General features: G+C 43.6%; 1 protein-coding gene across 1 annotated transcript; it reads right to left on the reverse strand.

Moving 5' to 3' along the window:
• Positions 1–18,960: 18,960 nt before the first annotated feature.
• LOC117835482 (uncharacterized) lies at positions 18,961–19,347 on the reverse strand. Its single transcript, XM_034714824.1, has one exon. The coding sequence runs from the start codon at positions 19,345–19,347 to the stop codon at positions 18,961–18,963; it is 387 nt and encodes a 128-aa protein (XP_034570715.1).
• Positions 19,348–25,487: the final 6,140 nt, after the last annotated feature.

Raw genomic sequence — 25,487 nt, forward strand, 5'->3', positions numbered from 1 at the left:
AGTAATTTCAAAACTAATTTCAAATTGAACTACGTGTGCCTCCAATAAAATTCAAAAAATAGGTTCATATATACCATTACAGCCGAAGTTCTAGAGATAGATACAAAATTCAATTGTTTGATATGGATAATTCCACTATCTAAGTCTAAACTACTACAAAATAATTATAATAATATCTAAATTTTGTCAGGAAATTCTACAAACTAACACAATAACATATTTTAGGTCCATAAGCTTGTCATAAAAAAATCCAATGGTTTTAATAAATTGGGGCTATACATTGTTCACAAATAAATACATCTCCCACATAATTTCCTATAACTTGAAGAAAACTTTCAAGTTTGCAAAGCTCAGATTACTTTTGAACACATATACATCTCAAATTTGGACACAACATCATATTTACCTTAGTATTAGGAAATATGAAGTTATATTTGCAATTGTTATGCAAAATCATTTGTTAATTTTTCTACTTAGGTGTAAGAAACTAAGCGATATGTATAAGATCCAAGAAATGGTACCTAACTTTCAAACATACACCACAAAATGAAAGAGTGCGATTTTAGATAAAATTAGGAAAAAGAATCATCAAATTCGGAGTTCTTATGAGGTAGAAATACTAGTTACAAGTTTTAATTCTGGATTAAAAAGAGAAAGATGGACTATTTACGAGTTCTTATGCCTCTCAACCATGACGCGGTACCACGTGGAGTAGTAGGTGATGCCTGCATCCTCACCGCCTTGGTGGCACGTTTTCATTTCCATACACTACTATATGCTTAGAAAGCCAGCATCTCCACAAACATGTAATTAGTCTTGTGGTAAGGAAAGCCCATCGCAACCATGTGGTCTCAGGTTTGATTCCTATGGAGCCACTTTTTCTTGCCATATTTTTTGAATTTTCCACCAATGTATTCAAGGAGTAAGAACACTAACAAATTAACAAACAACCTTTTATTTTTTCCAAGTGCCTCGGATAAATGCGGACAAAATCCAGATGGTTCACCATAGATAGGAACATCACAAATTCAGACAAAGGAAAATACGTTAAGATTGTTCACCATAGCTAGGAACTTCCCAAATTCATACATCACGCTAGCATCTAGCAATTCATGAAACTAACATCCACCAAACTCTACTGATCACAGGCCACCTCATCAAAAGAACACCAGCAGTTATTGTTACTGACTAGCTATCCACATCACTCCTTTGCATTTTCAAGTGCCCCGATGCTTTTTTTTTTGCCTTACCAAGTTCATCTTCAAGTGAATCAATCTTGGCTTGTGCTTTTGCAAGCATCTTGCACTTCAAGTATAGTTCATCACCGATTTCATTCATGGGCTTCCTCAGGAACTCGATTTCGTCGAAGGAGTCGAAGGAGTTGTCGTTGCTAGAGTCGAAGGAGAAGTTGTCGCTGGTCCAAGGAGTAGTCATCACCGGACTTAGTCTTCAGCGTCTTCGGTGGCCGGCCGCTGGCCTTTGGAACCTTGGCCTTTGGAATGCTCTTCCTGCCCCCGGGGACGGCACAGATCTTGGCCTCGGATGGTGCCTTCTTTGGTGGTCGGTCGCGGGGCCGCTTATGTGTGGCGGAACCGTCCAACTTAAACTGGTTTAAATGCGCCTAATTGCTGCCGACGCAGCAATTATCCGAAACGCACTTAAAACAGTATAAGTCCGATCGTCCGTCGAGTGTCCCTAGGACTCCTTGAAAGATCCACGTTGTGTTTCATAGCCATACATCAGGATAGTATCCGCGATGGGATAGCATCAACAAATATTATCTTTTTACATACATATAAAAGGTACGAGTTATTACAGAACATAGATTGAAGCAAACTTAACAGTGCAGTGTTAGACGGAGTTCTAAGACTTAAAACATAAATGGTTCAGGAAGAGATGAGCATTTAAAACTTCTTCTTAAGGGTATTGTGAGACTCATAACAATACCCTAGGGCTTCGGGGCTTCCTCCTCAGTAGACTCCTGCGGTGCTTCTGAAAGATAGCCACAAGGGATAACCCTGAGTACGGGGTACTCAGCAAGTCTTACCCGACTAACCAATATAATAGCTTTCTTTGGAAGTATATGCTAGCTTTTTGGTGTACTTGGCTAATACAACTTTTGCCGAAAAGCTTACTACAAGTGATGCCTTAGTTTTATCTTTTATTTGGGTTAAGTTATTACCTAACCATTCTAGATGATGAGAAAAGAGTAAATACAACAATAAGGTATTTAAGCCATACATCACTCATTTATCAGAAAGGTATATCATTCATGAATTTACTCTACGATGCTCAACAGTGATCAAGTGCATTCATAACCGAGAATTGCGGCGATCCGGATCAATTTACATCCTGCAGGAGAGTACCCTGATCACCAGTTTTATACGGCTGTCCAGGTCGTATGTAACGACCTTTCCATTAGCAAAATCAATGATTGGGAATAAGACTACCCGGACCTAGGGACGCACCCCCACATGGGACCCCACGTCTGGCCCGATCACCATGTGAGTTTCAGGCTACGCCCCTGCCAATCTCCAGCACGTCAAGCGCGGGTACGAAGTATTCCCGATCAGAGAGTTTACTAACCTACTGGGCTTTACTGGTCCCATACCCAGTAAGTGATCAGATGCTTATCACTTGATCAAAGGTTAAGACAACGAATCGGGCCTTAACCAAATTAATCTAGCAGACAGAACTACATCTCTAGCTTCTGTCCACTTCCCAACTTCCAAGTTATCTTTCCATAAGTAACATGTATGACTCAAAAGTTTTCCTTAAGGTTGGTAAACCAAGTATGTAAGCAACTAAGCAATTCTAGACTTGGGTTATCTACTAAAGGTTTGAACAAGTGGCAAAGATATCCTTAAAACAAGGCATGATCATACACAAGAATAGGTTTCAAGCAACTCCTAGACTTAGTGCATACATATAGCAAATAACCGATAATTGGACACATGAAATAATAACTCCAAAATAGATAGGTATAAATGCACCGGGGCTTGCCTTGTTTGCTTAAAAAGTTAGTATTGTCCGACGGGTTGGCCTCGCAGGGGACCAATTCAAAAACTTCTTCGAACTCCGAAGATCCTTCTGAAAATTCCAAGTAATCTCCTTCTGGTGCTTCGGGGTCTATAGCACAACACATGCAGGGGTTAGGAATGCAAATTTTTGAATAAAAGATTATACAACTTTTCTTCATGATAAAGTTGCAAGCCAACAAGGACTATACAATTTATCATGATAAAGTTGCAAGCCAACACACAAAAACCCCAAAGATTAGCCCACAATTTTATTTTCTTACTTAACCCTACTTAAGGCCTTTCTTTTATTTTTAGAAAAGGTTATAATTATTTTCTAACTTGGAAACCTAATTTCCTATGAGTTAAGAATAATTTGTGATTAAGAAAATGTTATTCCATATTTTATACATTTTATAAGGATTAAGTATTTATTTAATTACCTTAAAAGAAAGGCATTAAATAAATACCCAAATTTTTATTATTTTTCTAGGGTGTAAAAATTTTAATGCATAAAGGAAAATAAAACAAGCCTAACAAAATTGGTTTCACTAATTTTGGACACTCCTAGAAATTTCTGTGATTTAAATGGTGAAATTCGGATTTAAACTAATTATTCTATAAAGGAAATCTAATTTTCCTGAAAAACACCCCCGGGTAACTTTTCTTACGCGGCTCGAATCTACCCCCTCTCACTTGCACTGGGCCCACGGCGCGGACCCACCTCTTCTCCTGTTTCTTTTTACCCGCCGGCCTTCTTTGTCCCGGACGGGCCTTACTGGGCTGATTCCTTTCTTCCTTTCTCCTCTTATCACCCGCGACGGCCCAACGACCCTATTTTCTTTTTCTCTTTTCCCGCAGCGCGGCCTGCCTTTCCTTTCGGGCCTCCGGCCCCTTTTCTCACACGGCCGTCCGCCCCCGGCTTCTTGGGCCTCCGAAGTGCCGGCCCAACAGACGCCCGCGCCCCCGGCCGGTCTTTTTCTCCTTCTCCCCTTTCCCACTGACGTGCGGGCCCAAGGCTCCAGACGCTTCTTCCTCCTCCTGCCAAAACGCGCGCGCGCGACAGGGGGTGGCGCGACTCGCCGGCCGGCGCCCTACCGGTGGCGGGACTAGGTCAGGACAACACCTCTATACCTTCACGCACCCGCGCGTGGCAACAGCTCCTCGGGAGATGGCCGGAGCCATCCCCTCCACGGCGGCGGGCGGCGGCACCTACGGCCTTTCGCAGCTACGCAGGACAACGGCGAAAACTACCCCAACGACTACGGCTACACCATCCTAGTATCCTAAGGACCTGCCTAAGACTACCCAAGAAGGAAGGGAACCAGCGCAAGGGGGTGCTCACCGTGAGCGGGAGACGCGGCGACGGCGGACAGAAACGGCGGCGGTTTATGGCGTGTCGGCGAAGAAGCTGGGCAACAAGCTGCTAGGGTTGCTGGTGGGATGTGGGCAGAGGTGTGGACGGAGGGAATCGACGGGAGCTGCGGTGGGGCGGTGGAATTTTACCCGACGGCGGTGGCTTGGCAGAAGAAGATGGCGGTGGTAAAAAGAGCGGCGGTAAAACGGCGGTGCGGGAGCGGTAAATATATGAACGGCTTACCGCACGCATGGGCGACACCGTGGCCTACTCGTAGGCTTGCGTGGTGAGGAGGTGGCTTAGCCGTTGCGCTGGCGAGCGACCGACGACGGCGGCGGTGACACGTCGAGCTTGCTCTGTCATCGTTCCCCTTCCTTATCTCTGGCATCCGAAACTTCAGACTCAAATTGCGGTCGATTTCCAATCCGACGGTCCCCAAGTGTCTTAACCGAAGTTGTAGATAAACTTGAACTCTTCAAATTTTATTTTGGCTCTGACCCGAGATGAACATCACTCCCCAGTCGAATTTTGAATTCTTTCTTGTGTTTGTCTGAACTTTATTGAAATCGGCATTCAGTTCGTCAGTTACATCACTGTGTCATTTGCCTTACTTTGGGAACAAATTTGGTGATCCAAATCCTCCTTTTCCAGTCCAACTTCTTCCCATTCGTGTTCTAGGACATCCAATGATTCCATTTTGCCCATAAACATGTACACCTTTTAATCTACATTCCTCTGAAATTCATTCCAAAGTCGGCCATCTACTGTCATTTTCAGACTTAGTCAATTTCAGCAAAACTGCCTACCGTGACAAAGTGCCAACTTTAGGCTTCCATTTGAAATGGTTCCCTCTGCTATTCCTAATTAACAACACCCAATTCTAGGAGTCCAAGGTTCATACTTCAACATGGTATAGTTGTCCTGATCCACTTACTTGAAAAATTCATCAGAATTTAATTTCCAAAATGGACTCTGAGGCTGTTTTCTGAAGCTGCTGTTGTCGGACGGTGAATAGTGCATTTCGGTTTTCAATTTCTTTCTTTGATTCTTTTGAGATATTTAGGATCAGTCTTACACTTTCTTGATCCTCAAGTTCCAATTTCTTGATCCTCAAGTTCTAATCACTCTTACACTTTTATTCCATATTTTTGCCAAATTTTTCTGAATTTCAATTTCAAAATTCAAATTTCGGTCAAATTTGCCCCGAATTTGATTTTTTGCCAATTTCTTTTCCTTTTCTTCTCGATTTGCTTTCAATTCTTCAAAGTCACTTTGATGACTAAAATGGCAGGTGTTACAGCCTCTCCCCCTTAACAGAATCTCGTCCCGAGATTCCCGGGGTTAAATCTTCGGTATTGAGAATGGAAAGGAAACTGCGTCAGGTCAACTATTCTTCCTTTTTCTGTACAAGGATAGTGGGGCGGTGGCTTTTGTTCATCTATTCCTGATGGTTTCAAATAATTTCGGATATTTAGACTCTAGGTCCTCAGCCTGTTCCCAAGTAGCTTCATCCGGGGTATGATTTTTCCATTGTACCTTGTAAAACGTGATACTCCGAGTTCGGGTATCTCTTGTCTTTTGATCCAGAATTTTAATGGGCCTTTCCTCATAGGTTAGATCTAGTTCAAGCTCAATTTCCGGATCTTCTAGAATCTCTTCTGGAACTCTTAAGCACTTCTTAAGCTGGGATACATGAAATACGTCATGTATAGAAGTAAGTTGGTCTGGCAATGACAGCTTATATGCCACTGGACCCTTCCGTTCCAGAATTTCATAAGGACCAATATATCTTGGGGCTAATTTACCCTTTACTCCAAATCGTTGTACTCCTTTCATCGGAGATACCTTTAAATATACAAAATCTCCAATATGAAATTCCAAGGACCGTCTCCTTTTGTCCGAATAACTCTTTTGTCGGGACTGGGCTACTTCCAAATGTTTGCGGATTTTCTGGACCTTTTCCTCGGTTTCCATAACCAGATCTGATCCCAAATGTGTCCTTTCTCCTACTTCTGACCAATTTAAAGGGGTTCGGCATCTTCGACCATATAGGGCTTTGAAAGGTGCCATTTTAATGCTAGCTTGATAGCTATTATTATAGGAGAACTCAGCTAGGGGCAAACATTCGTCCCATAGCTTAGAGAAGGTAAGGACACATGCTCTTAACATGTCTTCCAAGATTTGATTGACCCTTTCTGTCTGTCCTCCAGTTTGAGGATGATAGGCAGAACTTCTAATGAGAGTAGTGCCCATGTCCTTTTGCAACTGTTCCCAAAATCTGGAAACAAACTGGGAACCTCGATCAGAGATAATGGTCTTTGGTACTCCGTGCAAGGATACGATCCGGGCTATATAGAGTTTAGCATATGTCGACACCGGATAAGTAGTCTTGACTGGAATAAAGTGAGCTGACTTAGTAAGACGGTCGACAATAACCCATATGGAATCATATCCTTTTGAAGTGGTAGGCAATCCAACTATAAAGTCCATGGAAATATCCTCCCACTTCCAGACAGGGATTTCTGAAGGTTGTAGTAAACCTGCCGACTTTTGTAATATAGGCTTAACTCTTCGGCAAGTATCACATTCAGCTACATACCTTGTAATTTCAGGTTTCATCTTGGCTCACCAAAATCTTTGCTTTAAATCTTGGTACATTTTATTGCTTCCGGGATGAATAGCAAACTTAGACAGATGTGCTTCTCCTAAGATCAACTTTCTTAGGCTTTCATCCTCAGGAACTACTATCCTCTTCTTAAAGTACAGTCCTCCATCTTCTTCTTGATTGAGTTTGGGGACCTTTCCTTCGGCTTTTTGCTGATAGAGTATCTTAATCCATGGATCTTCTCTTTGGGCTGTTATAATCCTTTCCTTTAGGGTATCTTGTATCATAATATTCTGAAGGGTGCCTTGTTTTACTATTTCCAAACTCAAATCTTCCATTTCCTCACATAAGGTCTTAAGGTTAGACTGGACGGTTGTGCAGTGGCATTGAGCCCTTCTGCTCAAGGCGTCGGCCACCACATTAGCCTTACCAGGATGATAATGGATTTCTAACTTATAGTCTTTAATCAGTTCCAGCCACCGTCTTTGCCTCATGTTCAAGTCCATCTGAGTAAAGATGTACTTCAAGCTTTTGTGGTCAGTAAAGATACGACATTCACTACCCAAAAGATAGTGTCGCCATATCTTTAATGCATGCACTACGGCAGCAAGCTCTAAATCATGGGTAGGGTAATGCTCTTCATGACGCTTCAGTTGACGAGAAGCATAAGCAATAACTCTGCCTTCTTGCATAAGAACACACCCTATGCCTATTCCCGAGGCATCACAGTATACATCAAAGGGTTTCTCTATGTCAGGTTGAGCTAGCACTGGGGCTGTAGTTAGCAATTTCTTTAAAACTTGAAATGATTCTTCACACTCAGGTTTCCATTCAAATTTCACTTCCTTCTTTAATAATTCTGTGATTGGTTTAGAAATTTTTGAGAAATTGGGGATGAACCTACGGTAATAGCCGGCCATTCCCAAGAAACTTCTTACTTCATGAACAGAGGTTGGTGATTTCCAATCCAGTATGTCCTTGACCTTTCCGGGATCTACTTCAATTCCTTTTTTGGACAATATGTGCCCAAGGAATGGAACTTTCTTTAACCAGAATTCACATTTACTGAACTTGGCATACAACTGGTGTTCCCGGAGTCTATTTAGAACAATGCGCAAGTGTTGCGCATGTTCCTCTTCATTTTTAGAAAAGACAAGGATATCGTCTATAAAGACGACCACAAATTTGTCTAACTCTGGCATGAACACTGAATTCATGAGGTACATAAAATGCGCTGGGGCATTTGTCAGTCCGAAAGACATAACCAAGTATTCATATAGTCCATATCGGGTTGAGAAGGCTGTTTTAGGTATGTCTTCGGGTTTTATCTTAATCTGATGATATCCTGACCGAAGGTCGATTTTTGAAAAGACCTTGGCTCCAGCTAGTTGGTCAAACAACAAGTCAATCCGTGGCAATGGATACTTGTTTTTAATGGTTACCGCATTCAAAGGGCGGTAATCCACACATAACCTTAATGTGCCATCCTTCTTTTTAATGAATAGAGCAGGGCAGCCCCATGGTGAAGTACTAGGTTGGACAAAACCTTTATCCAACAATTCTTGGAGTTGTATTTTCAATTCTGCTAGCTCCTTAGGTGGCATTCGATACGGTCTTCTCGAGATAGGAGCGGTGCCTGGTTCTAACTCAATAGTAAATTCTACCGCTCTATCAGGCGGTAGCCCAGGCAGATCTTCTGGGAATACATCTATAAACTCATTAACCACAGGAATAGATTCTAGAGTCACTGCTCTAGTCTTTTTGACCATCTGGTCCAAACAAGGATGAGCGGGTAATTGGAGCTCGAAAGGGTGGCCTTGGTCATCTTTCATACTAACAACCCGATTATCCATATCGATTTGAACTTTATGTTCCTTCATCCAATTTACCCCCAAAATAATATCTATTCCTTGATCTTCCAGAATTAGAGGATAAGCACCCACCTTATTTCCTTCTAGGTTTAAAACCACATTGTGAGCTACTTGATTTGTATTCTGTGTAGCTCCAGTAGCTTGAATAGCATATTTGACATTTAAGGTGTGTACTTCTAATTGATGTTGCGTGACAAACCTTCTACTTATAAAAGTGTGTGATGCACCCGAATCAAATAAAACCATGGCAGGATAATTGTTAACAAGGTACATACCTGCCAGAATAGGCTCTCCTTCTGGAATTTCCTCCACGTTCATATAATGAGCTTGTCCTTTCTTGGTGTTCACAAACTTACGACGGACAAACTTTTGCCCAGTGCCTTGACCCGAGGTTTGAGCCCTTAAGTTTGCGTTTCCCCCAACCTTGGGAAAACGACAGTCCCAGGCAAAGTGTCCCAGTTTTCCACAGTTGAAACAAACCTGTGGATTTCCTGGAGGAGTAGGGTTACGAAACTTGAGAGGTGGCGCATTTCTAAGACGAGGAGCAGTACTGGGAGCTCTAACATTCCAGGGCTGGAAGGGTCTTTGCTGAAATGAAGGTCGATACATGGGCCGAGGAGGACCTCGATATACCACCTTCATTCTTTGTGGAGCATTCCCAAAGTTTCCAAAAGGAACATTCTTCCTTTTCAAAGCTTCTTCTTTCTTTAAGGTTTCGTCTAGGATTCTCATCTTTTCTTCCGCGGTAATGGCTGTACTTACCGCAGAGCTATAGTCGGCAAAAGTGCAGGTGGACAACTTCTCCTGCATTCTTGCATTGAGCCCTCGAAGATAACAATCTCTTTTCCTGGACTCGGTATTGACATGTTCTGGCGCATATTGGGCTAAGTGGTCAAACTCACTGGTATACTCAAGAATACTGTGGTTCCCTTGCTGTAGCCCCAAGAATTGCTCCAGTTTCATCTGCATGATACCTTCCGACACAAACTGCGTCCTGAAGGCTTCCTTAAAGTTCTCCCATGTAACCTCCCTTCCAACTGGCTGCCTGGCCAGATAGCTGGTCCACCAGGTCCCAGCGGGACCTTGGAGCTAGAGTCCTGCAAACTCGGCCTTTTGAGTGGTGGTGCACTGGGGGATTACTCGAAACTTTTGTTCCATTGTTTGAAGCCATTCGTTAGCTTCAAGGGGATGCTCAGCCTTCAAAAATATTGGAGGACGAGTATCCAGGAACTGGGTGTAGGATACACCCCGCTCTGGATCCCGCCGATTTCCACCGTTACCGGTGTTCTGTACGATCATTTGAAGTAATCGAGCTTGTTCTGCCCCTGAGTTCATAAGGCTGACTATAGCATCTGCCAGTGTTGGAGCTCTCGGTAAATTCTCCTCTTGGCCCCCTGACCCTGAAACTCGTGGACCTCTTGGATCCGTCATGCTGCCAAGAGTAAACAGGACATTAATATTTAGGGTGCATTTTATCAACAGTTCCCTGCACACTAATATTTCACTCATCACAGCATGACCATACATAAACCACACTTATACACATATTTATTTATAGTACATGACTTGAAGTTACTTTTTTACAAACCACCGTGCTACTTTGTCCATCTCACGTATCTTACATAAATATATTACAACATCTCTCAGATAAGGTTTCACTTCAACCATCATAAGGGTAGATGCCTAGTTCCTCGGCATTCAGTCCTAGTCGGGCCATTGCTGCTTGCAGAATATCTTGGTCTACTGTCATCAACGTTTGCCCTGGAGGAGCGACGGGTGGGGCTTGGTTCACTGAGTTCTCAATTCCTGATTTTGGCCCGGGGTCGCTCGAAGTGTAAGAAGTGTAGGATGCGGAGGTACTAACTCCGGAATTTCCCTCCATCTCTTCGGGATCCTCCTCTTCTTCCCCGTCTTCTAGCTCCTCTTCTCCCCATTGCTGCATTGGCCCGTAGCCCTGTGGATCTAGCCCATCGGCGTTTGCATTGGCCCAGGCAAATTGTTGATTTCCCGATGGAGCTTCACCCTGATCGTCCTCCATGTCAACATTAAACCCTTCTAAGTTCTCATGAGCATACAGATCAATCTCAGGAGCTGCAGGTGGAGCAAGATCTTCCTCCACTCCTACCACATCCACAAACTGGTCCGCTTCTTCCGGGTTCGGTGGCTGGGGCTCTTCTGGTGGTGGGGGTGGTGGAACATTGACGATGTTTTGCGCAGGTACCTGGGCCTGCATCTCCTCCAAAGCCAGACGAAGTGATAAAATCTCGTCCAGCTGCTGAAATCTTTCTGCTTCAAGCCTATTAACATTGGATTCGGCTTCCTCCATTGCTCTATCTGCCATGCTCCTGCTGGCCTCTATGAACCCTTGCATCACCCTGAGTTTCTCTTCATAATCGTCGATTCTTCTGAATTGCTCCCTCATTATTTTCTCCATGTCGTGCTCTCTTGCCAATGCCGCCTTTTTGTACAATTCCTTATCATGTCGGGCGCCCATCAACTCCATTTTAGCATCTTCATTTTTCTGCCTTTGATTGTAGTACTCCCTGATGCAAGATTGATGTAAGTTGTACATGGCCGTCATGTAATCAGAAGCAGCAGCAACCAAGATATCGTGCTCTACACGAGAAGAGTTCTTTAGAGCTTTAATTCTTCTCTTCCAGATCCCGTCATCTTGATTCTTGATAGGATAGAACCGAGCAGAGCTCGACCCTATCTCCACTTTGTCCTTTTCACATAACTCAGTAAGAGCAGTCATAGCCGCCCTTTCAATTGTGTCATTGAACTCAAAGCCTGAGTCCATTACTTCTTCTAGACGCCAATTGGAATGGGTGTCTTCATCTGGAATATGCACATAAACAGTGCAGTACTATTTGTGGCCCGTATCTTCCTTCCTCCAATAATATTCCGGAGGGTTGTGAAAGCCTAATTCTTGCAGCGTCTTCCAAAGCAACTGCACAAACCCCGGCTTATCCAGATAACGGCTGCGGGTCCATCCATCTTGATCTGTGTAACCTTCTTGAAACATCCTATAAAAGAAACGAGGTCAGGTCTAACGGCACTCACCAAACCCAAATTTTTTTTAAAATATGCTTATGCAACATGATGCAACGATTCCTACGGACTCACAGACTCATATACACACTCGTAAAGAAATTGGTGGCATCATAATCTCTCCCTAAATAACAGACTACCGAATACTAGCGACACGCAGCAAATAGTTAGCATCTCCAAAACAAACAACTAGTTAACACTACTGCCACCTGTGACTCATATTTTCTTTATTTCAAAGTAGAGTCTCAGTTTTAAATGGTAATATCTGTTGATTATCCCAACCTACGGCTCTGATACCAGCTGTGGCGGAACCGTCCAACTTAAACTGGTTTAAATGCGCCTAATTGCTGCCGACGCAGCAATTATCCGAAATGCACTTAAAACAGTATAAGTCCGGTCGTCCGTCGAGTGTCCCTAGGACTCCTCGAAAGATCCACGTTGTGTTTCATAGCCATACATCAGGATAGTATCCGCGATGGGATAGCATCAACAAATATTACATTTTTACATACATATAAAAGGTACGAGTTATTACAGAACATAGATTGAAGCAAACTTAACAGTGCAGTGTTAGACGGAGTTCTAAGACTTAAAACATAAACGGTTCAGGAAGAGATGAACATTTAAAACTTCTTCTTAAGGGTATTGTGAGACTCATAACAATACCCTAGGGCTTCGGGGCTTCCTCCTCAGTAGACTCCAACGGTGCTTTTGAAAGATAGCCACAAGGGATAACCCTGAGTACGGGGTACTCAGCAAGTCTTACCCGACTAACCAATATAATAGCTTTCTTTGGAAGTATATGCTAGCTTTTTGGTGTACTTGGCTAATACAACTTTTGCCGAAAAGCTTACTACAAGTGATGCCTTAGTTTTATCTTTTATTTGGGTTAAGTTATTACCTAACCATTCTAGATGATGAGAAAAGAGTAAATACAACAATAAGGTATTTAAGCCATACATCACTCATTTATCAGAAAGGTATATCATTCATGAATTTACTCTACGATGCTCAACAGTGATCAAGTGCATTTATAACCGAGAATTGCGGCGATCCGGATCAATTTACATCCTGCAGGAAAGTACCCTGATCACCAGTTTTATACGGCTGTCCAGGTCGTACGTAATGACCTTTCGATTAGCAAAATCAATGATTGGGAATAAGACTACCCGGACCTAGGGACGCACCCCCACATGGGACCCCACGTCTGGCCCGATCACCATGTGAGTTTCAGGCTACGCCCCTGCCAATCTCCAGCACGTCAAGCGCGGGTACGAAGTATTCCCGATCAGAGAGTTTACTAACCTACTGGGCTTTACTGGTCCCATACCCAGTAAGTGATCAGATGCTTATCACTTGATCAAAGGTTAAGACAACGAATCGGGCCTTAACCAAATTAATCTAGCAGACAGAACTACATCTCTAGCTTCTGTCCGCTTCCCAACTTCCAAGTTATCTTTCCATAAGTAACATGTATGACTCAAAAGTTTTCCTTAAGGTTGGTAAACCAAGTATGTAAGCAACTAAGCAATTCTAGACTTGGGTTATCTACTAAAGGTTTGAACAAGTGGCAAAGATGTCCTTAAAACAAGGCATGATCATACACAAGAATAGGTTTCAAGCAACTCCTAGACTTAGTGCATACATATAGCAAATAACCGATAATTGGACACATGAAATAATAACTCCAAAATAGATAGGTATAAATGCACCGGGGCTTGCCTTGTTTGCTTGAAAAGTTAGTATTGTCCGACGGGTTGGCCTCGCAGGGGACCAATTAAAAAACTTCTTCGAACTCCGAAGATCCTTCTGAAAATTCCAAGTAATCTCCTTCTGGTGCTTCGAGGTCTATAGCACAACACATGCAGGGGTTAGGAATGCAAATTTTTGAATAAAAGACTATACAACTTTTCTTACGCGGCTCGACTCTACCCCCTCTCACTTGCTCTGGGCCCACGGCACGGACCCACCTCTTCTCCTGTTCCTTTTTACCCGCCGGCCTTCTCTCTCCCGGACGAGCCTTACTGGGCTGATTCGTTTCTTCCTTTCTCCTCTTATCACCCGCGACGGCCCAACGGCCCTCTTTTCTTTTTCTCTTTTCCCGCAGTGCGGCCTGCCTTTCCTTTCGGGCCTCCGGCCCCTTTTCTCACACGGCCGTCCGCCCCCGGCTTCTTGGGCCTCCGAAGTGCCGGCCCAACAGACGCCCGCGCCCCCGGCCGGTCTTCTTCTCCTTCTCCCCTTTCCCACTGACGCGCAGGCCCAAGGTTCCAAACGCTTCTTCCTCCTCCCGCCAAAACGCGTGCGCGCGACAGGGGGTGACGCGACTCGCCGGCCGGCGCCCTACCGGCGGCGAGACTAGGTCAGGACAGCACCTCTATACCTTCACGCACCCGCGCGTGGCAACAGCTCCTCGGGAGATGGCCGGAGCCATCCCCTCCACGGCGGTGGGCGGCGGCACCTACGGCCGGTCGCAGCTACGCACGACAACGGCGAAAACTACCCCAACGACTACGGCTACACCATCCTAGTATCCTAAGGACCTGCCTAAGACTACCCAAGAAGGAAGGGAACCAGCGCAAGGGGGTGCTCACCGTGAGCGGGAGACGCGGCGACGACGGACAGAAACGGCGGCGGTTTGTGGCGTGTCGGCGAAGAAGCTGGGCAACAAGCTGCTAGGGTTGCTGGTGGGATGTGGGTAGAGGTGTGGACGGAGGGAATCGACGGGAGCTGCGGTGGGGTAGTGGAATTTTACCCGGCGGCGGTGGCTTGGTAGAAGAAGATGGCGGCAAGAAAAAGAGCGGCGGTAAAACGGCGGCGCGGGAGCGGTAAATATATGAACGGCTTACCGCACGCATGGGTGACACCGTGGCCTACTCGTAGGCTTGCGTGGTGAGGAGATGGCTTAGCCGTTGCGCTGGCGAGCGACCGACGACGGCAGCGGCGACACGTCGAGCTTGCTCTATCATCGTTCCCCTTCCTTATCTCTGGCATCCGAAACTTCAGACTCAAATTGCGGTCGATTTCCAATCCGACAGTCCCCAAGTGTCTTAACCGAAGTTGTAGATAAACTTGAACTCTTCAAATTTTATTTTGGCTCTGACCCGAGATAAACATCACTCCCCAGTCGAATTTTGAATTCTTTCTTGTGTTTGTCTGAACTTTACTGAAATCGGCATTCAGTTCGTCAGTTACATCACTGTGTCATTTGCCTTACTTTGGGAACAAATTTGGTGATCCAAATCCTCCTTTTCCAGTCCAACTTCTTCCCATTCGTGTTCTAGGACATCCAATGATTAGATTTTGCCCATAAACATGTACACCTTTTAATCTACATTCCTCTGAAATTCATTCCAAAGTCAGCCATCTACTGTCATTTTCAGACTTAGTCAATTTCAGCAAAACTGCCTACCGTGACAAAGTGCCAACTTTAGGCTTCCATTTGAAATGGTTCCCTCTGCTATTCCTGATTAACAACACCCAATTCTAGGAGTCCAAGGTTCATACTTCAACATGGTATAGTTGTCCTGATCCACTTACTTGAAAAATTCATCATAATTTAATTTCCAAAATGGACTCTGAGGCTGTTTTCTGAAGCTGCTGTTGTCGGACAGTGAATAGTGCATTTCGGTTTTCAATTTCTTTCTTTGATTCTTTTGAGATATTTAGGATCAGTCTTGTTCCAATTTCTTGATCCTCAAGTTCTAATCACTCTTACACTTTTATTCCATATTTTTGCCGAATTTTTCTGAATTTCAATTTCAAAATTCAAATTTTGGTCAAATTTGCCCCGAATTTGATTTTTTGCCAATTTCTTTTTCTTTTCTTCTCGATTTGCTTTCAATTCTTCAAAGTCACTTTGATGACTAAAATGGCAGGTGTTACATTATGCGGTGCTCTAGGGAGCCATGGGCTTGGGTGGTCATCCACGGGGTCGCTTCCCCAGCAGCGAGGCCGTGGACGATGCCTTTGGCTTGGGCGGGCAGTAGCGAGGGCGCTTGGCTGGCAGCGAGGCCAAGGAGGGTGACTTTGCCTTCAGCAGTTGACCACGGGGGTGCTTGGCTGGCGGCGAGGCCGTGGAGGGTGCCTTTGGCTTGGGTGGGTGACCGCAAGGCTGCTTGGCCGGTGGCAGTAGCGGCAAGGTTGGATCCCTTCGTGCCGCCGCTGGCGGCTCCTTGCCCGTCCCGGGGTTACCCATGTCGGAGTTGGAGTCAGAGTCGGTGTTTACCTCGATGCGGACCATTCCGCTGGCCTCGTTTGCTGGAGTCGAGAGAGGAAGGGAAGGGGGAGGAGTTGTAGGGGGAGATGCTCAGGGGTATTTAAGTAATTGACATCCATTAAGATTTTTCCTCAGGATGCGTTTAAGCCTAGGTTATTGACGTGTCTCGCCACATCCCACACATAAGGACCCTTCTATCCCTGCCTTATCCTTGAGGCCACCCCTGGAGCCAAAGCCTCACTACCTGTTCTTTGCTCGCTGCCCGCCATTGTCGCCAGTGCGAAAGGATGTCGCATGTGGCAGAGTCCTCAGCCTGAAGAAGGCGAATGTCGTCAAAGCTTGTTGGTGGGGAGACTGGCTTGCCCATGGTGATTTGCCTGATCTGCAAGAGGGCAAGGGTTTGTGAGGCCCGGTCCAAGAAGGAGAATGAGGATGTCGGTTGGGTGGATGTCAAATGCCCAGTGAGTGGATTGAACTTTGATTTGGTTTTTGTGCTTTCAGATCTCTCATAGGGTTTAAGCAAGGGTTTGTTGTTCATTAAGTGGTGTGGCTACTACAGGTGGCAGAGGGGTTACTTGCATGATTTGGTGGAAGCCAAGGTGGTCCAGGTGTTTGTTGATGAAGAAGAAATTCAACAAGTCTAGTCCATGGAGCAAATTCATGCTGTTGGGAGCCCTGAAGTAGGTGGTGGCAAGCTGAAGAGCAATGAATTGGAAGCAAAGGTGTAGATATTGACCCAAGTTATGATGTTCTTGGGTCTCTTGGTTGTAGCCTTTTTTGCTATGGGAGTTGGGTATGCGTTGAAGTAGAATGTAGGTGTGATGAACTGTTGTCAGATTTTTCTTTTGATATGTGATGAGCACAAGTGCTTAGATATGTATCTGTGTGTGATGAACAATGGGAAGGACTATGTGTATGTTTTCACATTCCTAGCATTGCGCATTAACAGGAATTAATTAATTGCATAAGGACTTGGGCGCCCAAACATGGTTTCCTTTTTTCCTATCAAATAATTGAATAATTCAGAAGTTTCATTAGATTTTTGAAGCTAATTTATTATTTTCCTTCTCACACTTTGAATCTAAATGATCAAATATGGATTCATCATGATTAAATAAATGCATAACTGTTGATTCATTGTTATATATGGTAGTTTAGTTTATTAGGTAGTACTTCCTAGCATATATGTGGCTCACCACATATATAATGTTACCTTGGAATAATGTGGACATGAATGCAACATAAATACAAAATGAGTATTTGCTATGTATATATATGATGGCATATGTATATGTCATGTGTACTTTTTACTTAGTAATCTCGATGCGTGTACACACATATTTAGCAAGTATCGGTACTTACATTCGAGAAGAACAACACATTGTCAAAAAACTTGAGTCTATAAACACACATGTTCATATCCACGCAAATAATATAATAGAGCATGCAATGCAAGTAGTATTCATCCTTTCGATATCCCATAATCATATTTTGCTAGCCATATGTGACTATATATATAACTAACTAAATACATACCTTCGATATAGAACTACACTAAATAAACTATCATGTGGAACACATGAAACTAATTTGAAACAAACTAGTATTGTAGGTAGTGTCTTAAAGTAGTTTGTTTGACCAAAGCTAGAGTGAAAGAACCATGCCAATTTCAAAAATAGAGTGCATTTTCATAGAAAAGAGATTAGACAGAGAGCAATGATTGGATTGACCTTAATTTTAGATGCACTTTACAAAAAGAATCAAGTCATTTGGAGGTTTGACGAGGGAGAGAGACTAATTCAAATTTTCAATTGGAGATTAAAAAGAGAAATAATCTTGTTCATAAGAAATGGTTGCAACATTCATAAGGAATTCTAAGAACACCGACATGTGGGGTCCATGGGTCCATGGGACACCACGGCCTGGAATTTTCATCGGACGCCAACTTTATGAGACAGGTGATGTAATGAACTGAATCATATGCGCAAAAAAAGAGGCTCCATCCCTCCCTTGGTGTATACGACAGGACAATGTGTAGCTGAGGCCTGTAGCCGCTAAGCACCTAGCTATGCCTAACTAGCGTCCTGCTGAGATAGGATCTCGAGCTTGTTGGAGGAGTGAATGCAAGGTTGTCTAGGTTTCACGAGTTAGAACGCCAACCACACGAGTTAGTCATATTGTTTTGAGAGGAGGAGGAGAAGGATGCGGGACCTAGAGGTCTGTGCCTAGGGGTAGTCCCCAAGCTTGAGAGCGAGTGGTCTGTCGAATAGGTCGGACAGCCCCCGAGCGTTAGGAACAGCTCAGGCAAAAGGAATAGTAAGGCAGTAGGTACGCAAAGAACCACAGGGGTTTTAATTATTCAATAAAGAGGGAAAACAGAGTACACAACTTTTAAATCTAGGGTAGAAGCATCATAGATGCTCAATGTTCCACGGATTGGGGACGCCTGAGCTGTCCGCCCATTGGAGATGATAGGTGCCTAGCTGGATGATTTATTTGATGATGAATGGGCCCTCCCAGGGGGCGGCCAACTTATGCATGTCCTTGGTGGACTGGATCTAGTGAAGCACCAGATCACCAACATTGAAGGAGTGTTTCCTAACATTTCGATCGTGGTAGCGCCGTATCTACTGCTCATGGCGTGAATGCTGGATGAGGGCCGCCACACGATGCTCTTCAAGGCTGTCAATGTCGACTCGCTAACTTTTTTCTACTTCACCTTCCTCGTAGTACTAGATGCATGGGGCGCCAAAGGCCATGTCGGATGGCAGGACGGCCTCTGAGCCGTACACCATAAAGAAAGAGGTGTAGCCGGTAGCCTGGCTCTTCTATGTTCGTAGGCCCTAGATGACATGTGGTAGCTTGCGTAGCCACTTGGTGGCGTACTTGGATGCGTCGTCGAAGATGTGTGACTTAGGGGATTGGAGGACCATCCCGTTCGCACGTTCGACCTGATCGTTGCAGTGTGGGTGCGCTATTGAGGAGTAGTACACATCAATGAGGTTGTCTTGGCAGAAATCCCAGAACTTGGAGCCTGTGAATTGCTTGCCAAGGTTGGTGATGATCCTGTTCGGCACTCCAAAGCGGTGTGTAATTTCCTCCACGAACTGAGCGGCTTTAGCCGACTCGATGCTAGTGACAGCCTTGACCTCGATCCACTTGGTGAATTTGTCAATTGCTACGAAGATGTGCGTGTAGCCACCTAGAGTGGTCTGGAAGGGTCTGACCATGTCCAGCCCCCAGCATGCGTAGGGCTAGGATGGTGGGATGGTGCGTAGGGCCTGAGCCGATAGATGTTGCTTCTTAAAGAAGAGCTGAGACCCCTTGCACCTTCGGACGAGCTCCTTTGCATCGGCTACCACTGTAGGCCAGTAGAAACCAGAGCAAAAGGCCTTGCCGACCAAAGTCCGAGGCGGCGTGGTTGCCGCATGTTCCCGAGTGAATCTCGTGCAAGAGGTCAAGGTCGTCGCTACGCAGAATGCACTTCATTAGGATGCCTATGGATGTAGCTTTCCTTTAGAGATTTTTGCCAATGATGACGTAGTTTGTGCTGCGCTGAGCTAATTTTCATGCTCTATCTTGTCCTCTAGCGCCATCTGGTCGGTGATCAAGGCTATGAATGGGGCACACCAGTCTTCTTCAGCCTTGATCATCATGACGTTAGCAGTGGCTGGGTCGGCCGGAGCGTTAGCACCAGCATCGTTAACCGGGTCTGGATCCAGAACCTTGATAGATGGTTTCCGAAGATCTTGTACAAAGACGCTGGCCGGAATTTGCACACGCTTGCAGCCAAGCTTGGACAGGACATCGACGATGATGTTTTGGTCCTTGAGGACATGGTGGAACTCAAGTCCATCAAATTGGGCCTCAAGTTTGTGGATTTCCATGTAGTAAGCATCCATGGACTCCTTGGTGCAGTCCCAATTCTTATTGACTTCCTCAATGACAACCTTGGAGCTGCCATGTGCAAGGATGCACTTGATTCCAAGGGAGACGCCGATGCGGAGGTCGTGGATGAGAGCTTCGTACTCGGCGCTAATTTTGGTAGCCTTGTAGTGGATTTGGAGCATGTACTTGAGCTGCTCGCCTTTAGGGGATATGCAGAGGACCCCTATGCTGGCTCCTTCAAGGTTGAGGGCATGTCGAATTACATAGTCTAGTGTTCAAGCCTCTCCAGGGAGGGCGGCTTCTGGATCTCCGTCCACTCGGCCACGAAGTCAGCTAGGATCTGCGACTTGATTGCATGACGTGGGTAGAAATCGAGATAAAACTTGCCGAGCTCCACGGACCACTTAACAAATTGGCCGTTGACGTCCGTGTTGTGGAGGATTTCGCCGATTGGGTATGAAGATACCACCCGAATCTTGTGCACCTGGAAGTAATGGCACAACATTCTTGATGAGATCATAACTGTGTAGAGCAATTTCTGAACCTGCGTGTATCGGATCTTGGAGTCGTTGAGGACCTCGCTGTGACAGCCCTAGTAATTAAGCAACTAAATTGGAGAATCATCGAAGTGATTAAGAAACTAAGTCAAAAGATTCAACAAAGGGATTAAGGAATAAATTAGAGCTAACTCCAAATTGCTAAGAGTAAGATCCAAAAATACCTCAAATTTTGAGGCAAGTGTTAAAACCTCCCTCTTGTTGAGAATCACTTGTGAAGCAAATAAAAACAAATTTTATATAAGAACTTAAATCTTGACCAATATACTAGTGGTAGCCCTTTTCAAGTTGAACACCTTCCACTCACAGCACTTCTTCTGATTTTGAGCAGAGGATGTTCCAAAATCGAGTAGACGATCAGTCAAATTTCAAATCCAACTCCAAAATAGCTTTGGCCGATGCTCTACCAAAGATCCCACCATCCAACGTCCAAGCCCATCGAGTTTCTCATATGTGGCCTTCACTTTTGGAGATTCAACTGCCTAATTCAAATTTCTGAGAAAACACATGTTATACACGACACCTTCGCCACGACACACATCACGAGCATCATCATGCATATTTAAGCCCCATGAACATCTTTTGTGCATAGTTGGCCATTATAAGCATCATTTGTGCATAAATGAATGTTTTAGCCATGCATTGTTAAGTGCCCAGAAATTCATCTTTTAATTGTGAAAAATCAAATTTGTGAATGAACCCTAATTTCTTCCATACAACTATGCCTCTAAATATTTTATTTAAATATTATACACCATTTAGTGATTTAAAATATTTTTACCAAATCTTTCAGAGATGTTTTCTTGGGTTAAAAATTAATTTGAAGTTCAATTTTAGCTATTTTGTTTTGTCAATGTAGTGCAGACCATAATAGATTTGGAGTTTATTCCTATTGTATTGGATTCTTGATGATTTTATCTTTCCAATGAGTATTTTTAGGGAATTTTTGAACACCTGTAGCTATGTCAAATAAGGGAGCAAAGTTGGCACGTTTTATGTCTTGGACGGGCCCACACTTTTCAAGTCACCTTTTCTTTCCTTGTCACCAGGACGAACGCCCGTTGGCGCGCAGAGCTCCGGCACCACCTGGCCGGTGCCCACCGGAGCTCCCCTCCCCTCCAATGGCTGCGCCTGGGGGTGAGTCACTCTGCCCGTTCTTATGCTCGCCTCTCCCCGGTTATATAAGTAGCACCGGCCCCTCCAGAACCACTTGCCCCTCTCTCCCAACCTCCATTGCCAGTACAAAGCTCCAAGTTTCCCCAAACTTCACTGGCGAAATCCACCGCCGTGAGCGAGTCTTCGGTCGATTTCTCGCAGCCATGGCGCCTCCTTGACGACGCGCATCCGTTTTGCCCCTTCCCAGGCTCCCTCCCTCGCCGGGCGACCCCGTCCACGGCGAGCCCCCATCCGCCCCCTTCCTGCGCCGTTACTCCCTGCACCACCCCTTCTTCATCGTCGCCACGCTGCTGGTGAGCACCTCCTTGGCCCCATGCGTCGCCCCTCTCCCTCCCCAAGCACGCCCCTTCTTTCCCCCACCGACGGCCCTAAGTCCATGGCCATACTATGCCTCTATGAACCGTGCGTGCTATCTGTTTGTGCATGAGGGACTTGTGTGGAGAAGATGAGAGAAGTGTAGAGGGTTATGGGTGAAATCCAGGGACTTTTGCGCGATTAACCTGTAGATCCAGGGGCTAGATCACAAGTTTGCCTCGGTTTTTCTTTATTTTCTAGATCTTAAAAGGCTGAAACTTTGGAAATTCATAGTAAATTGTAGAAAAAATCTTAAAATAGCAAATGAAGATGTTTTGGAATCCTTGTGAGTAGAACTATGCAGTAGATTCATAATATGATATGTGTTAGTAGAGAGTTTCTGATATTTTTATTTATACTTGCAGAGTGCTTTTAGAAATCCTTTTAAGTTGGTTGGATGCATATTTTGAGTTATAGAAGTCCAAAGATTGTGATTCCAGTTATGATAGACTTGTGATGACACTCTCTAGCTAAGAAAAATATTGAACATGCTAGTTGTCTATTGTTTTTATCATGTTTTGATTTAATCTTGATAAAATGGCAATTTTAGCGTGTTTGCTTGTCTTTTTGATAGCTAAAGTTGTGGTGCTCCAATTTCTGTGAAATCTTTATGGTAGGCTATAAATGATGCTCTTGTGCGGTGGTAAAAATTTCATATTTATTGGTACATGTATGACTGAGTTATTGATTTAACTCATTTAATACTTGTTATGTGATTTATAAATATTAGGAGTGTCTAAAAATAGAAATTATGGTTCCACTACCCTTTTTTATGAGGTTGTTCTACCATAATAACATATTATATGGCTATGTGTTTGTAGAAAATGATGATCTTTATAATTATCTTGCTTTTACATGTTTTCTTGCATTAGCAATTTATCTTTTTCGTAGCAATTAAATTATACCCATGAGCATGTGAAATTTGTACAGTAGCCATGTTTTGATAGTATCTACCACTCATAAAAATCTCAGCCCCAAACTAGTTGTTCTCATATGGCACTAAAAATAATATATATACATGTCATTCTATGGAAGTTAATAACAAATAGGCATATTCCTAAGCCATGAGATGCTACTTTAATTACACCAACCTTATAAAATGTATTTGATCTATATGGATGATGGTTGAGCCCTTGAATGATATGCATGAAATCTCTGTTGTGAGGAACACGTGAAAACCAACAGTATGCTACCTTCTGAAATTTGGCTACATGTGTACTTTTGTGGTGCCATATTTTCGTGATGCAAATGATATTTTCTGTAAATGTGGTGAATACAAAAGTTATAGATAACTTCATAATATATCTTGTGTCAAATTTTCATTACCATAATCTTGATGGTTTAGGACCTATAGATTTACAAGTTCATTATCAGGTGTTACATGCTCTATGTATAGGTCTGAATGATTGTGTTGTTTGACTTAGCTAAGATTTGAATCATGTCTTGGAGATGATATAAGAAGTGTAGGGTTTGGCATGATATTTCCAAATTGTTAAAGATCACCCCTTTTTGGTGGTCTAAATTTCCAGTTATGAGCTTGTGAAGTGGAATGACAGAATCCGTCCTAATCTGGACAGAGGTGTCTTCTTTGTGATATTTGATCTGGTTAATTTTAGTTTTAGCTTGTGGTGTTTATAACAAAGTTGTGAATGGTTTGCTAAGATTTCTAAAAAGTCTAGAACCACCTTGTTGTGAAAGCTAGAATTGAACTTATTTCTGTCTGAAGATGCATGTTAGATTCAGTATATATTTTGGGTAGAATTATTGCCTTGTGTGTTTAAGGCTAAATAACTGTTGAATCACCTAAAGATGATAATAATAAAGTTGTAGCTGACTTAATAAGCTTTCTATTAAGTGAAGGATCATACTTGTTGGATGATTAAAACTCCAGTTATACATCTCTAAAGTTCATATTAGTTTTCTGTTCTTATTGGTATTGACCTGAGATATTGGCATACTTGATCATGTTAACCTATGAATTAGCTTTTGAAATGAATAACAAAGTTTTAGATAATTTCATTAAATTTACAGAAAGTCTAGGGTCATCTTTGTTGGATGCTTATATCTCTAGTGATGGTTAAAACAAGTGACTACTGTGCTGCTGTCCAGATTTTGTGCATGTGCTTAAGTTATTAGCTTTAACTTGACGTTGCCTTGTGTGTTTGTTAGCCAGCTCATATCACTATTAGAGTTAAATTGATCAACCTGAGAATCTTATAAATGTGTTATATAATATTGGTCAAGCACTTAACTAATAAATGGTCATGTATACATGTTGCTACACAATAACCTTGCTGCATAGCTTGCTATAACCTTAGTGATGTTGGTGTGTGACTTGCTTGTGTATGAGTGGTTTAAAAATAAATGTAATATACTTTGATCACCTTCAACTTGCTGGTTATGTGATGCACTTATGTATGCCATGTTGATAAGCACCATCACCCTAGTTCTTGTATGATGATAGGCTTAATTAGCTCTTGACTGTTAAATGCTTGCAATTGCTTGACTTGAGTTAACTAGTGTGCCATGCTTGTTATGCTTGCTATCTCAATGGAGACTTGAGTGATAGTTAGTTAAATAACTTGCTCTCTAAGTACTTATATTTTGTGGTGTAACCTTGTGCTTGTCCTGAATGCTTTTATGTAATGCATCTCATGTTACCATTCTTCGTATTCATGCATTTGCATCTCATCTAGATACGCTACATAAACCATGTGAAGGACGTGATGATGGAACCAAACCTGAAGACGGTGTATGGTGGAGCTATCCCGAAGATGGAAGGACTAAGCAAGTGCCGAGATAGGAGATGCACGCCGAGCGAGTGTCGACTAACAAACACTAACCTAGTATTGGATTCCGGGCAAGCCCAGGAGCATGATTTCCTATCTTTAAATACTTGCAATGCAATTGATTGCTTTGATTGCGCATTTACGTTCCAGGAGTTGATTGAAATCGTAGATGCATGAACTTAGTACCCTTGATATGAACACTAGTATATTAAGTCGAGTAGTTGCAATGCTTAATAGGACTCGGTAAAAGTCGAGTGATTGCGTGTCACACGCGAGTTATAGGAGTTGATTGCTTTAGTTATGTTGCAACTATAAGGATGATGGACAGGGCCGGGCTTATGTTCGGTACTCGGTGGTTTGCCCCGTCTGTCTACATGAAATTGGACTAAGGTCGAGATGTGATAGTGTTCGTGATCAAGTGTTTGAAAGTACTAATCTCATACCTAGTATGGGATGGGGAAGCCTAGTACCTCATTGAACCGGGACGTGAGCGGATCGCCCCACTGTCTCTGGAAACTTAGTTTTCCCCTGGTGCATCATGTGGTGACAAGTGCATTCATAGTACGGTGTAGTCCGGGTCTATGGAGCCTTATACCAAGGGAAGTG

The sequence above is a fragment of the Setaria viridis genome, chromosome 9 (assembly GCF_005286985.2).
Source record: "Setaria viridis chromosome 9, Setaria_viridis_v4.0, whole genome shotgun sequence".
Classification (NCBI taxonomy): domain Eukaryota; kingdom Viridiplantae; phylum Streptophyta; class Magnoliopsida; order Poales; family Poaceae; genus Setaria; species Setaria viridis.

Bases quoted from the DNA above. Each gene is read 5' to 3' on its own strand.
- LOC117835482 (XM_034714824.1), bottom strand. From the start codon at position 19,347: ATGGTCAGACCCTTCCAGACCACTCTAGGTGGCTACACGCACATCTTC.